This window comes from Bombina bombina, chromosome 1, assembly GCF_027579735.1.
Source record: "Bombina bombina isolate aBomBom1 chromosome 1, aBomBom1.pri, whole genome shotgun sequence".
NCBI classification, from domain to species: Eukaryota; Metazoa; Chordata; class Amphibia; order Anura; family Bombinatoridae; genus Bombina; species Bombina bombina.
In genome coordinates, this window is record NC_069499.1 from 1,557,527,696 (window position 1) to 1,557,539,962 (window position 12,267).

A 12,267-nucleotide genomic window follows, 5' to 3' on the forward strand; every position below is an offset into this window, starting at 1 on the left:
CCTTTGGGAGGAGAAGCTTTGAAGTCCAGAAGATATCCCTGGGATATGATCTCTAACGCCCAGGGATCCTGGACATCTCTTGCCCAAGCCTGGGCGAAGAGAGAAAGTCTGCCCCCTACTAGATCCGTTGCCGGATCGGGGGCCCTCACTTCATGCTGTCTTAGGGGCGGCAGCAGGTTTTCTGGCCTGCTTGCCCTTGTTCCAGGTCTGGTTAGGTTTCCAGCCCTGTCTGTAACGAGCAACAGTTCCTTCCTGTTTTGTAGCGGAGGAAGTTGATGCTGCTCCTGCCTTGAAGTTACGAAAGGCACGAAAATTAGACTGTCTAGCCCTTGGTTTGGCTCTGTCTTGAGGCAGGGCATGTCCCTTACCTCCAGTAATGTCAGCGATAATTTCTTTCAAACCGGGCCCAAATAATGTCTGCCCTTTGAAAGGTATGTTAAGCAATTTAGATTTAGAAGTCACATCGGCTGACCAGGATTTTAGCCACAGCGCTCTGCGCGCCTGGATGGCGAATCCGGAATTCTTAGCCGTAAGTTTAGTTAAATGTACTACGGCATCAGAAATAAATGAATTAGCTAGCTTAAGGACTCTAAGCTTGTCTATGATTTCATCCAATGGAACTGAGCTAATGGTCTCCTCTAGAGACTCAAACCAAAATGCCGCCGCAGCCGTGACAGGCGCAATGCATGCGAGAGGTTGTAATATAAAACCTTGTTGAGTAAACATTTTCTTAAGGTAACCCTCTAATTTTTTGTCCATTGGGTCTGAAAAGGCACAGCTATCCTCCACCGGGATAGTGGTACGCTTAGCCAGAGTAGAAACTGCTCCTTCCACCTTAGGGACCGTCTGCCATAAGTCCCGTGTGGTGGCGTCTATTGGAAACATTTTTCTAAATATAGGAGGGGGGGAAAAGGGCACACCTGGCCTATCCCACTCCTTAGTAATAATTTCTGTAAGCCTCTTAGGTATAGGAAAGAAGTCAGTACACGCCGGTACCGCATAGTATCTATCCAGCCTACATAATTTCTCTGGGATTGCAACCGTGCTACAATCATTCAGAGCCGCTAATACCTCCCCTAGTAAAACACGGAGGTTCTCAAGCTTAAATTTAAAATTTGAAATATCTGAGTCCAGTCTATTTGGATCAGATCCGTCACCCACAGAATGAAGCTCTCCGTCTTCATGTTCTGCCATTTGTGACGCAGTATCAGACATGGCTCTAACATTATCAGCGTACTCTGTTCTCACCCCAGAGTGGTCGCGTTTACCTCTAAGTTCTGGTAATTTAGATAAAACTTCAGTCATAACATTAGCCATGTCTTGTAAAGTGATTTGTAATGGCCCCCCTGATGTACTTGGCGTCGCAATATCACGCACCTCCTGAGCGGGAGATGCAGGTACTGACACGTGAGGAGAGTTAGTCGGCATAACTTTCCCCTCGTTGTCTGGTGAAATTTTCTTAAAATGTACAGATTGACTTTTATTTAAAGTAGCATCAATGCAATTAGTACACAAATTTCTATTGGGCTCCACATTGGCTTTTGAACATATTGCACAAAGAGATTCCTCTATGTCAGACATGTTAAAACAAACTAGCAGTTAGACTAGCAAGCTTGGAAAATACTTTTCAAATAAATTTGCAAGCAATACAAAAAACGTTACTGTGCCTTTAAGAAGCACACAAAAACTGTCACAGTTGAATAACAATGAACCGGATTAGTTATAGAAACCAAATTTTCACAGTAAATGCATAAATTTAGCAAAGGATTGCACTCATTAGCAATGGATGATTAACCCTTAATATCAGAAAAACGGATAACAATTGAAAATATAAGCGTTTTTATCACAGTCAAAGCACAGTCTCACATGTCTGCTGTGAGTGATTACCTCCCTCAAAACTAGTTTTGAAGACCCCTGAGCTCTGTAGAGACGTCCTGGATCATGCAGGGAGAAGAAGGCAGACTGTGACTGAATTTCTAATGCGTAGTAAAAGTGCCAAAATAGGCCCCTCCCACTCACAATACAACAGTGAGGGAAGCTCAGTAAACTGTTTTAATTAAAAACAAACGACAGCCATGTGGAAAATAACGTCCAAAACAATTTTTCACCAAGTACCTCAGATAATTAAACGATTTAACATGCCAGCAAACGTTTAAAATCTAATTTATGAAATGTCATTTAAAAAGCCTGCTCGCTCACACTGCAAGTTAGGCTAAAGTTATATGCATACAGTATTTTCTCAGTGAAGTGCCATTCCGCAGAAATACTAAAGTGTAAACATACATACATATCAGCCTGATACCAGTTGCTACTACTGCATTTAAGGCTGTACTTACATTATATCGGTATTAGCAGTATTTTCTCAGTCAATTCCATTCCTTAGAAAATAATATACTGCAACATACCTCTTTGCAGGTGAACCTGCCCGCTGTCCCCTGTTCTGAAGTTACCTCACTCCTCAGAATGGCCGAGAACAGCAAATGGATCTTAGTTACGTCCGCTAAGATCATACACAAAACTCAGGTAGATTCTTCTTCAAATGCTGCCTGAGAAAAAACAACACACTCCGGTGCCGTTTAAAATAACAAACTTTTGATTGAAGAAATAAAAACTAAGTTTAATAACCACAGTCCTCTCACACATCCTATCTATTAGTTGGGTTCAAGAGAATGACTGGGTATGACGTAGAGGGGAGGAGCTATATAGCAGCTCTGCTTGGGTGATCCTCTTGCACTTCCTGTTGGGGAGGAGTTAATATCCCATAAGTAATGGATGACCCGTGGACTGACTACACTTAACAGGAGAAAGACCAAACCCCAGGTAAGAAATAAATTTCTTTAAGTGTTTATATTCCCAAATATGAAACTGACAGTCTGCAGAAGGAAATACATGAACCTGACTCATGACAAATATAAGTACAATACATATATTTAGAACTTTACATAATTTGCATAAAGTGCCAAACCATAGCTGAGAGTGTCTTAAGTAATGAAAACATACTTACAAAAAGACACCCATCCACATATAGCAGATAGCCAAACCAGTACTAAAACAGTTATTAGTAGAGGTAATGGTAAATTGAGAGTATATCGTCGATCTGAAAAGGGAGGTAGGAGATGAATCTCTACGACCGATAACAGAGAACCTATGAAATAGATCCCCGTGAGGAAAACCATTGCATTCAAAAGGTGATACTCCCTTCACATCCCTCTGACATTCACTGTACTCTGAGAGGAATCGGGCTTCAACAATGCTGAGAAGCGCATATCAACGTAGAAATCTTAGCACAAACTTACTTCACCACCTCCATAGGAGGCAAAGTTTGTAAAACTGAATTGTGGGTGTGGTGAGGGGTGTATTTATAGGCATTTTGAGGTTTGGGAAACTTTGCCCCTCCTGGTAGGATTGTATATCCCATATGTCACTAGCTCATGGACTCTTGCCAATTACATGAAAGAAATTAAACTTTAATGATTCAGACAGAGCTGCAATTTTAAGCAACTTTCTAATTTACGCCTATTCATTTTTCTTCATTCTCTTAGTATCTTATTTGAATGTAAGCTTAGAAGCCGGCCCATTTTAGGTTCAGAACCTGGGTAGCGCTTGTTGATTGGTGGCCACATTTAGACACCAATCAGAAAGTGCTACCCAGGTGATAAATAAAAAATGGGCCGGCTCCTATGCTTAGATTCTTGCTTTTTCAAATAAAGATACCAAGAGAACAAAGAAAAAAAAAATGATAATAGGAGTAAATTAGAAAGTTGCTTAAAATTGCTTCTCTATCTGAATCATGACAGTTAGACTATTCCTTCAAGCAATTATACTTCTGCAAATACAGGTTGGTGTGAGTCACGAAGTCACTGACCTGAGAGCAGAGTGTTGCTTCCTCATGGAAGTATCCGTGCATGAAAGTGCAGTATTCCCGTGTAGTGATTTCACAGCTGAGGGAGAGAAAGAGTTAATACACAACATATGTGCCGTCTATATACACAACCATACTATATTATTCTTGTACTTCAGACAACTACATAGTAAAAGCAGTGTACACCTTAGTGCCCCATGTAATGCCAGCTCACCTGCCCTTAGTGCCAATGCAGCACGGCCGCCCCTTTATTTCACAGTCTATGTGCATGAACCCGGTATGGTTGCTCTTCATTTGTGAAGTGCAAATCTGAAAAAGGGGAAAAAGAGGTCATGCCTGTGAGGTATTCATAAGCTAAATGATCAGTAGTTTGGGGTGCCAGCCCTGTTCCAGCACTCACTGGCCACTTGGTGATGTCGTCTGCCCAGACGTGCGGTTGTACAGAAGCAGGCTCTTCACATATCCTGAAAGAGAAACACAAAGGGTCATGGATCATAAGAGCAGAGTCTGTGCCCTTCTCTATAGGAAGATACAGCAATACAGGCTACAGTTATAGAATATGCAGTGCCACAAACAGGAAGGCGCAAAAGAACATTGAGTCGGCCCCCATTTAGGTGAAACAGCAGTATAGAAAGGGGGGACATAGTGACAAACAGGAGGGAGCTATAGGATAGGAAGCCCCCCCCAATACAGTGGCACAGAGGAGGGAGCTATGAGATCTGACATCTGCCCCCCCCCATACAGTGGCACAGACAGGAGGAAACTACAAGATCTGACATCTGCCCCCCCCCCAGCACAGTGACACACACACAGGAGGCAGCTATGAGATCTGACATCTGCACCCCCCCCCCAGCACAGTGACACACACAGGAGGGAGCTATGAGATCTGACATCTCCCCCCCCCCCCCCAGTACAGTGACACACACAGGAGGGAGCTATGAGATCTGACATCTGCCCCCACCCCCAGCACAGTGACACACACAGGAGGGAGCTATGAGATCTGACATCTGCCCCCCCCCCCAGCACAGTGACACACACAGGAGGGAGCTATGAGATCTGACATCTCCCCCCCCCCCCCAGCACAGTGACACACACAGGAGGGAGCTATGAGATCTTGAGATCTGACATCTGCCCCCCCCCCATACAGTGACACACACAGGAGGGAGCTATGGGATCTGACATCTGTCCCCCCAGCACAGTGACACACACAGGAGGGAGCTATGAGATCTGACATCTGCCCCCCCCCCCAGCACAGTGACACACACAGGAGGGAGCTATGAGATCTGACATCTGCCCCCCCCCCCCAGCACAGTGACACACACAGGAGGGAGCTATGAGATCTGACATCTGCCCCCCCCCCAGCACAGTGACACACACAGGAGGGAGCTATGAGATCTGACATCTCCCCCCCAGCACAGTGACACACACAGGAGGGAGCTATGAGATCTGACATCTGCCCCCCCCCCATACAGTGACACACACAGGAGGGAGCTATGGGATCTGACATCTGTCCCCCCAGCACAGTGACACACACAGGAGGGAGCTATGAGATCTGACATCTGCCCCCCCCCATACAGTGACACACACAGGAGGGAGCTATGAGATCTGACATCTGCCCCCCCCCCCCAGCACAGTGACACACACAGGAGGGAGCTATGAGATCTGACATCTGCCCCCCCCCAGCACAGTGACACACACAGGAGGGAGCTATGAGATCTGACATCTCCCCCCCCCCCCCAGCACAGTGACACACACAGGAGGGAGCTATGAGATCTGACATCTGCCCCCCCCCATACAGTGACACACACAGGAGGGAGCTATGGGATCTGACATCTGTCCCCCCAGCACAGTGACACACACAGGAGGGAGCTATGAGATCTGACATCTGCCCCCCCCCCCATACAGTGACACACACAGGAGGGAGCTATGAGATCGGACATCTGCCCCCCCCCCCCCATACAGTGACACACACAGGAGGGAGCTATGAGATCTGACATCTGCCCCCCCCCCCAGTACAGTGACACACACAGGAGGGAGCTATGAGATCTGACATCTGCCCCCCCCCCCCCACAGTGACACACACAGGAGGGAGCTATGAGATCTGACATCTGCCCCCCCCATACAGTGACACACACAGGAGGGAGCTATGAGATCTGACATCTGCCCCCCCCCCCAGTACAGTGACACACACAGGAGGGAGCTATGAGATCTGACATCTGCCCCCCCAGCACAGTGACACAGATAGGAGGGAGCTATGAGATCTGACATCTGCCCCCCCCCCCCCATACAGTGACACACAGGAGGGAGCTATGAGATCTGACATCTGCCCCCCAGCAAAGTGACACACACAGGAGGGAGCTATGAGATCTGACATCTGCCCCCCCCCAGCACAGTGACACAGATAGGAGGGAGCTATGAGATCTGACATCTGCCCCCCCCCAGCACAGTACAGTGACACACACACAGGAGGCAGCTATGAGATCTGACATCTACCCCCCCCCCCCCCAGCACAGTGACACACACAGGAGGGAGCTATGAGATCTGACATCTGCCCCCCCCCAGCACAGTGACACAGATAGGAGGGAGCTATGAGATCTGACATCTGCCCCCCCCCCAGCACAGTACAGTGACACACACAGGAGGGAGCTATGAGATCTGACATCTATCCCCCCCCCCCAGCACAGTGACACAGATAGGAGGGAGCTATGAGATCTGACATCTGCCCCCCCCCAGCACAGTGACACAGATAGGAGGGAGCTATGAGATCTGACATCTGCCCCCCCCCCAGCACAGTGACACACACACAGGAGGCAGCTATGAGATCTGACATCTACCCCCCCCCCCCCAGCACAGTGACACAGATAGGAGGGAGCTATGAGATCTGACATCTGCCCCCCCCCCAGCACAGTGACACAGATAGGAGGGAGCTATGAGATCTGACATCTGCCCCCCCCCACAGCACAGTACAGTGACACACACAGGAGGGAGCTATGAGATCTGACATCTGCCCCCCCCCAATACAGTGGCACAGACAGGAGGAAACTACAAGATCTGACATCTGCCCCCCCCCCCCCCAGCACAGTGACACACACACAGGAGGCAGCTATGAGATCTGACATCTGCCCCCCCCCCAGCACAGTGACACACACAGGAGGGAGCTATGAGATCTGACATCTGCCCCCCCCCCCCAGCACAGTTACACACACAGGAGGGAGCTATGAGATCTGACATCTGCCACCCACCCCCCCAGTACAGTGACACACACAGGAGGGAGCTATGAGATCTGACATCTCCCCCCCCCCCCCAGTACAGTGACACACACAGGAGGGAGCTATGAGATCTGACATCTCCCCCCCCCCCCCAGTACAGTGACACACACAGGAGGGAGCTATGAGATCTGACATCTGCCCCCCCCCCCCAGCAAAGTGACACACACAGGAGGGAGCTATGAGATCTGACATCTCCGCCCCCCCCCCCAGCACAGTGACACACACAGGAGGGAGCTATGAGATCTGACATCTGCCCCCCCCCCAGCACAGTGACACACACAGGAGGGAGCTATGCGATCTGACATCTCCCCCCCCCCCCCAGTACAGTGACACACACAGGAGGGAGCTATGAGATCTGACATCTGCCCCCCCCCCCCCCAGCAAAGTGACACACACAGGAGGGAGCTATGAGATCTGACATCTCCGCCCCCCCCCAGCACAGTGACACACACAGGAGGGAGCTATGAGATCTGACATCTCCGCCCCCCCCCCCCCCAGCACAGTGACACAGATAGGAGGGAGCTATGAGATCTGACATCTGCCCCCCCAGCACAGTGACAAACACAGGAGGGAGCTATGAGATCTGACATCTGCCCCCCCCCCCCCAGCACAGTGACACACACAGGAGGGAGCTATGAGATCTGACATCTGCCCCCCCCCCCACAGTGACACACACAGGAGGGAGCTATGAGATCTGACATCTGCCCCCCCCCCCCCCCCAAAAAAAAGTGACACACACAGGAGGGAGCTATGAGATCTGACATCTGCCCCCCCCAGCACAGTGACACACACAGGAGGGAGCTATGAGATCTGACATCTGCCCCCCCAGCAAATTGACACACACAGGAGGGAGCTATGAGATCTCACATCTGCCCCCCCCCCCAGTACAGTGACACACACAGGAGGGAGCTATGAGATCTGACATCTGCCCCCCCCAGCACAGTGACACAGATAGGAGGGAGCTATGAGATCTGACATCTGCCCCCCCAGCACAGTACAGTGACACACACAGGAGGGAGCTATGAGATCTGACATCTGCCCCCCCCCCCAGTACAGTGATACACACAGGAGGGAGCTATGAGATCTGGCATCTGCCCCCCCCCCCCCAGCACAGTGACACAGATAGGAGGGAGCTATGAGATCTGACATCTGCCCCCCCCAGCACAGTACAGTGACACACACAGGAGGGAGCTATGAGATCTGGCATCTGCCCCCCCCCCCCAGCACAGTGACACACACAGGAGGCAGCTATGATATCTGACATCTGCCCCCCCCCCCCATACAGTGACACAGATAGGAGGGAGCTATGAGATTTGACATCTGCCCCCCCCAGTACAGTGACACACACAGGAGGGAGCTATGAGATGTGACATCTGCCTCCCCCCCAGCACAGTGACACACACAGGAGGGAGCTATGAGATCTGACATCTGCCCCCCGCCCAGCACAGTGACACACACAGGAGGGAGCTATGAGATCTGACATCTGCCCCCCCACCCCCAGCACAGTGACACACACAGGAGGGAGCTATGAGATCTGACATCTGCCCCCCCCCCAGCACAGTGACACACACAGGAGGGAGCTATGAGATCTGACATCTCCCCCCCCCCAGCACAGTGACACACACAGGAGGGAGCTATGAGATCTGACATCTGCCCCCCCCCCCAGTACAGTGACACACACAGGAGGGAGCTATGGGATCTGACATCTGCCCCCCCAGCACAGTGACACACACAGGAGGGAGCTATGAGATCTGACATCTGCCCCCCCCCATACAGTGACACACACAGGAGGGAGCTATGAGATCGGACATCTGCCCCCCCCCCCCCCATACAGTGACACACACAGGAGGGAGCTATGAGATCTGACATCTGCCCCCCCCCCCCAGTACAGTGACACACACAGGAGGGAGCTATGAGATCTGACATCTGCCCCCCCCAGCACAGTGACACACACAGGAGGGAGCTATGAGATCTGACATCTGCCCCCCCCCCCCATACAGTGACACACACAGGAGGGAGCTATGAGATCTGACATCTGCCCCCCCCCCAGTACAGTGACACACACAGGAGGGAGCTATGAGATCTGACATCTGCCCCCCCCCCCCCCATACAGTGACACACACAGGAGGGAGCTATGAGATCTGACATCTGCCCCCCCCAGCACAGTACAGTGACACACACAGGAGGGAGCTATGAGATCTGGCATCTGCCCCCCCCAGCACAGTGACACACAAAGGAGGGAGCTATGAGATCTGACATCTGCCCCCCCCCCATACAGTGACACACACAGGAGGGAGCTATGAGATCTGACATCTGCCCCCCCCAGCACAGTACAGTGACACACACAGGAGGGAGCTATGAGATCTGGCATCTGCCCCCCCCAGCACAGTGACACACAAAGGAGGGAGCTATGAGATCTGACATCTGCCCCCCCCCCATACAGTGACACACAGGAGGGTGCTATGAGATCTGACATCTGCCCCCCCCCCCCCCAGTACAGTGACACACACAGGAGGGAGCTATGAGATCTGACATCTGCCTCCTCCCCAGCACAGTGACACACACAGGAGGGAGCTATGAGATCTAACATCTGCCCCCCCCCCAGTACAGTGACACACACAGGAGGGAGCTATGAGATCTGACATCTGCCCCCCCCCCATACAGTGACACACACACAGGAGGGAGCTATGAGATCCGACATCTGCCCCCCCCCCCCAGTACAGTGACACACACAGGAGGGAGCTATGGGATCTGACATCTGCCCCCCCAGCACAGTGACACACACAGGAGGGAGCTATGAGATCTGACATCTGCCCCCGCCCCATACAGTGACACACACAGGAGGGAGCTATGAGATCGGACATCTGCCCCCCCCCCCCCCTTACAGTGACACACACAGGAGGGAGCTATGGGATCTGACATCTGCCCCCCCAGCACAGTGACACACACAGGAGGGAGCTATGAGATCTGACATCTGCCCCCGCCCCATACAGTGACACACACAGGAGGGAGCTATGAGATCTGACATCTGCCCCCCCCCCAGCACAGTGCACACACAGGAGGGAGCTATGAGATCTGACATCTGCCCCCCCCCCCCCCCAGTACAGTGACACACACAGGAGGGAGCTATGAGATCTGACATCTGCCCCCCCCAGCACAGTGACACACACAGGAGGGAGCTATGAGATCTGACATCTGCCCCCCCCCCATACAGTGACACACACAGGAGGGAGCTATGAGATCTGACATCTGCCCCCCCAGTACAGTGACACACACAGGAGGGAGCTATGAGATCTGACATCTGCCCCCCCCCCCCCCCCCCGCAGTACAGTGACACACACAGGAGGGAGCTATGAGATCTGACATCTGCCCCCCCCCCCCCCCAGTACAGTGACACACACAGGAGGGAGCTATGAGATCTGACATCTGCCTCCTCCCCAGCACAGTGACACACACAGGAGGGAGCTATGAGATCTAACATCTGCCCCCCCCCCCCCAGTACAGTGACACACACAGGAGGGAGCTATGAGATCTGACATCTGCCCCCCCCCCCATACAGTGACACACACACAGGAGGCAGCTATGAGATCCGACATCTGCCCCCCCTCCCAGTACAGTGACACACACAGGAGGGAGCTATGGGATCTGACATCTGCCCCCCCAGCACAGTGACACACACAGGAGGGAGCTATGAGATCTGACATCTGCCCCCGCCCCATACAGTGACACACACAGGAGGGAGCTATGAGATCGGACATCTGCCCCCCCCCCCCCCATACAGTGACACACACAGGAGGGAGCTATGGGATCTGACATCTGCCCCCCCAGCACAGTGACACACACAGGAGGGAGCTATGAGATCTGACATCTGCCCCCGCCCCATACAGTGACACACACAGGAGGGAGCTATGAGATCTGACATCTGCCCCCCCCCAGCACAGTGCACACACAGGAGGGAGCTATGAGATCTGACATCTGCCCCCCCCCCCCCCCAGTACAGTGACACACACAGGAGGGAGCTATGGGATCTGACATCTGCCCCCCCCAGCACAGTGACACACACAGGAGGGAGCTATGAGATCTGACATCTGCCCCCCCCCCCATACAGTGACACACACAGGAGGGAGCTATGAGATCTGACATCTGCCCCCCCAGTACAGTGACACACACAGGAGGGAGCTATGAGATCGGACATCTGCCCCCCCCCCCCCCCCCCCATACAGTGACACACACAGGAGGGAGCTATGAGATCTGACATCTGCCCCCCCCAGCACAGTACAGTGACACACACAGGAGGGAGCTATGAGATCTGACATCTGCCCCCCCCCAGCACAGTACAGTGACACACACAGGAGGGAGCTATGAGATCTGGCATCTGCCCCCCCCAGCACAGTGACACACAAAGGAGGGAGCTATGAGATCTGACATCTGCCCCCCCCCCATACAGTGACACACAGGAGGGAGCTATGAGATCTGACATCTGCCCCCCCCCCCCGCAGTACAGTGACACACACAGGAGGGAGCTATGAGATCTGACATCTGCCCCCCCCCCCCCAGTACAGTGACACACACAGGAGGGAGCTATGAGATCTAACATCTGCCCCCCCCCCCCCAGTACAGTGACACACACAGGAGGGAGCTATGAGATCTAACATCTGCCCCCCCCCCCCAGTACAGTGACACACACAGGAGGGAGCTATGAGATCTGACATCTGCCCCCCCCCATACAGTGACACACACACAGGAGGGAGCTATGAGATCCGACATCTGCCCCCCCCCCCCCCCCCAGTACAGTGACACACACAGGAGGGAGCTATGGGATCTGACATCTGCCCCCCCCAGCACAGTGACACACACAGGAGGGAGCTATGAGATCTGACATCTGCCCCCGCCCCATACAGTGACACACACAGGAGGGAGCTATGAGATCGGACATCTGCCCCCCCCCCCCCCATACAGTGACACACACAGGAGGGAGCTATGAGATCTGACATCTGCCCCCCCCCCATACAGTGACACAGATAGGAGGGAGCTATGAGATCTGACATCTGCCCCCCCCCCAGTACAGTGACACACACAGGAGGGAGCTATGAGATCTGACATCTGCCCCCCCCCCAGCACAGTGACACACACAGG

The 12,267-nt window shown here is 52.6% G+C and overlaps 1 protein-coding gene across 4 annotated transcripts in view; it reads right to left on the reverse strand.

Annotated features, from left to right (window-relative positions):
* The window catches only part of RHBDF2 (rhomboid 5 homolog 2), a 146,268-nt gene that overhangs the window by 34,732 nt on the left and 99,269 nt on the right, over positions 1-12,267 (reverse strand). For all 4 annotated transcript variants that reach the window (XR_008401932.1, XM_053709431.1, XM_053709441.1 and 1 more), the window contains exons 13-15: positions 4,263-4,326; positions 4,077-4,171; positions 3,866-3,941 (exon numbers count right to left, since the gene is read on the reverse strand). Coding sequence is in view for 3 of the 4 variants with exons in the window: in XM_053709431.1 (XP_053565406.1) it covers positions 3,866-3,941; positions 4,077-4,171; positions 4,263-4,326 (235 nt within the window). In the remaining variant the exon portion in view is untranslated. The remainder of the gene's footprint in view (positions 1-3,865; positions 3,942-4,076; positions 4,172-4,262; positions 4,327-12,267) is intronic.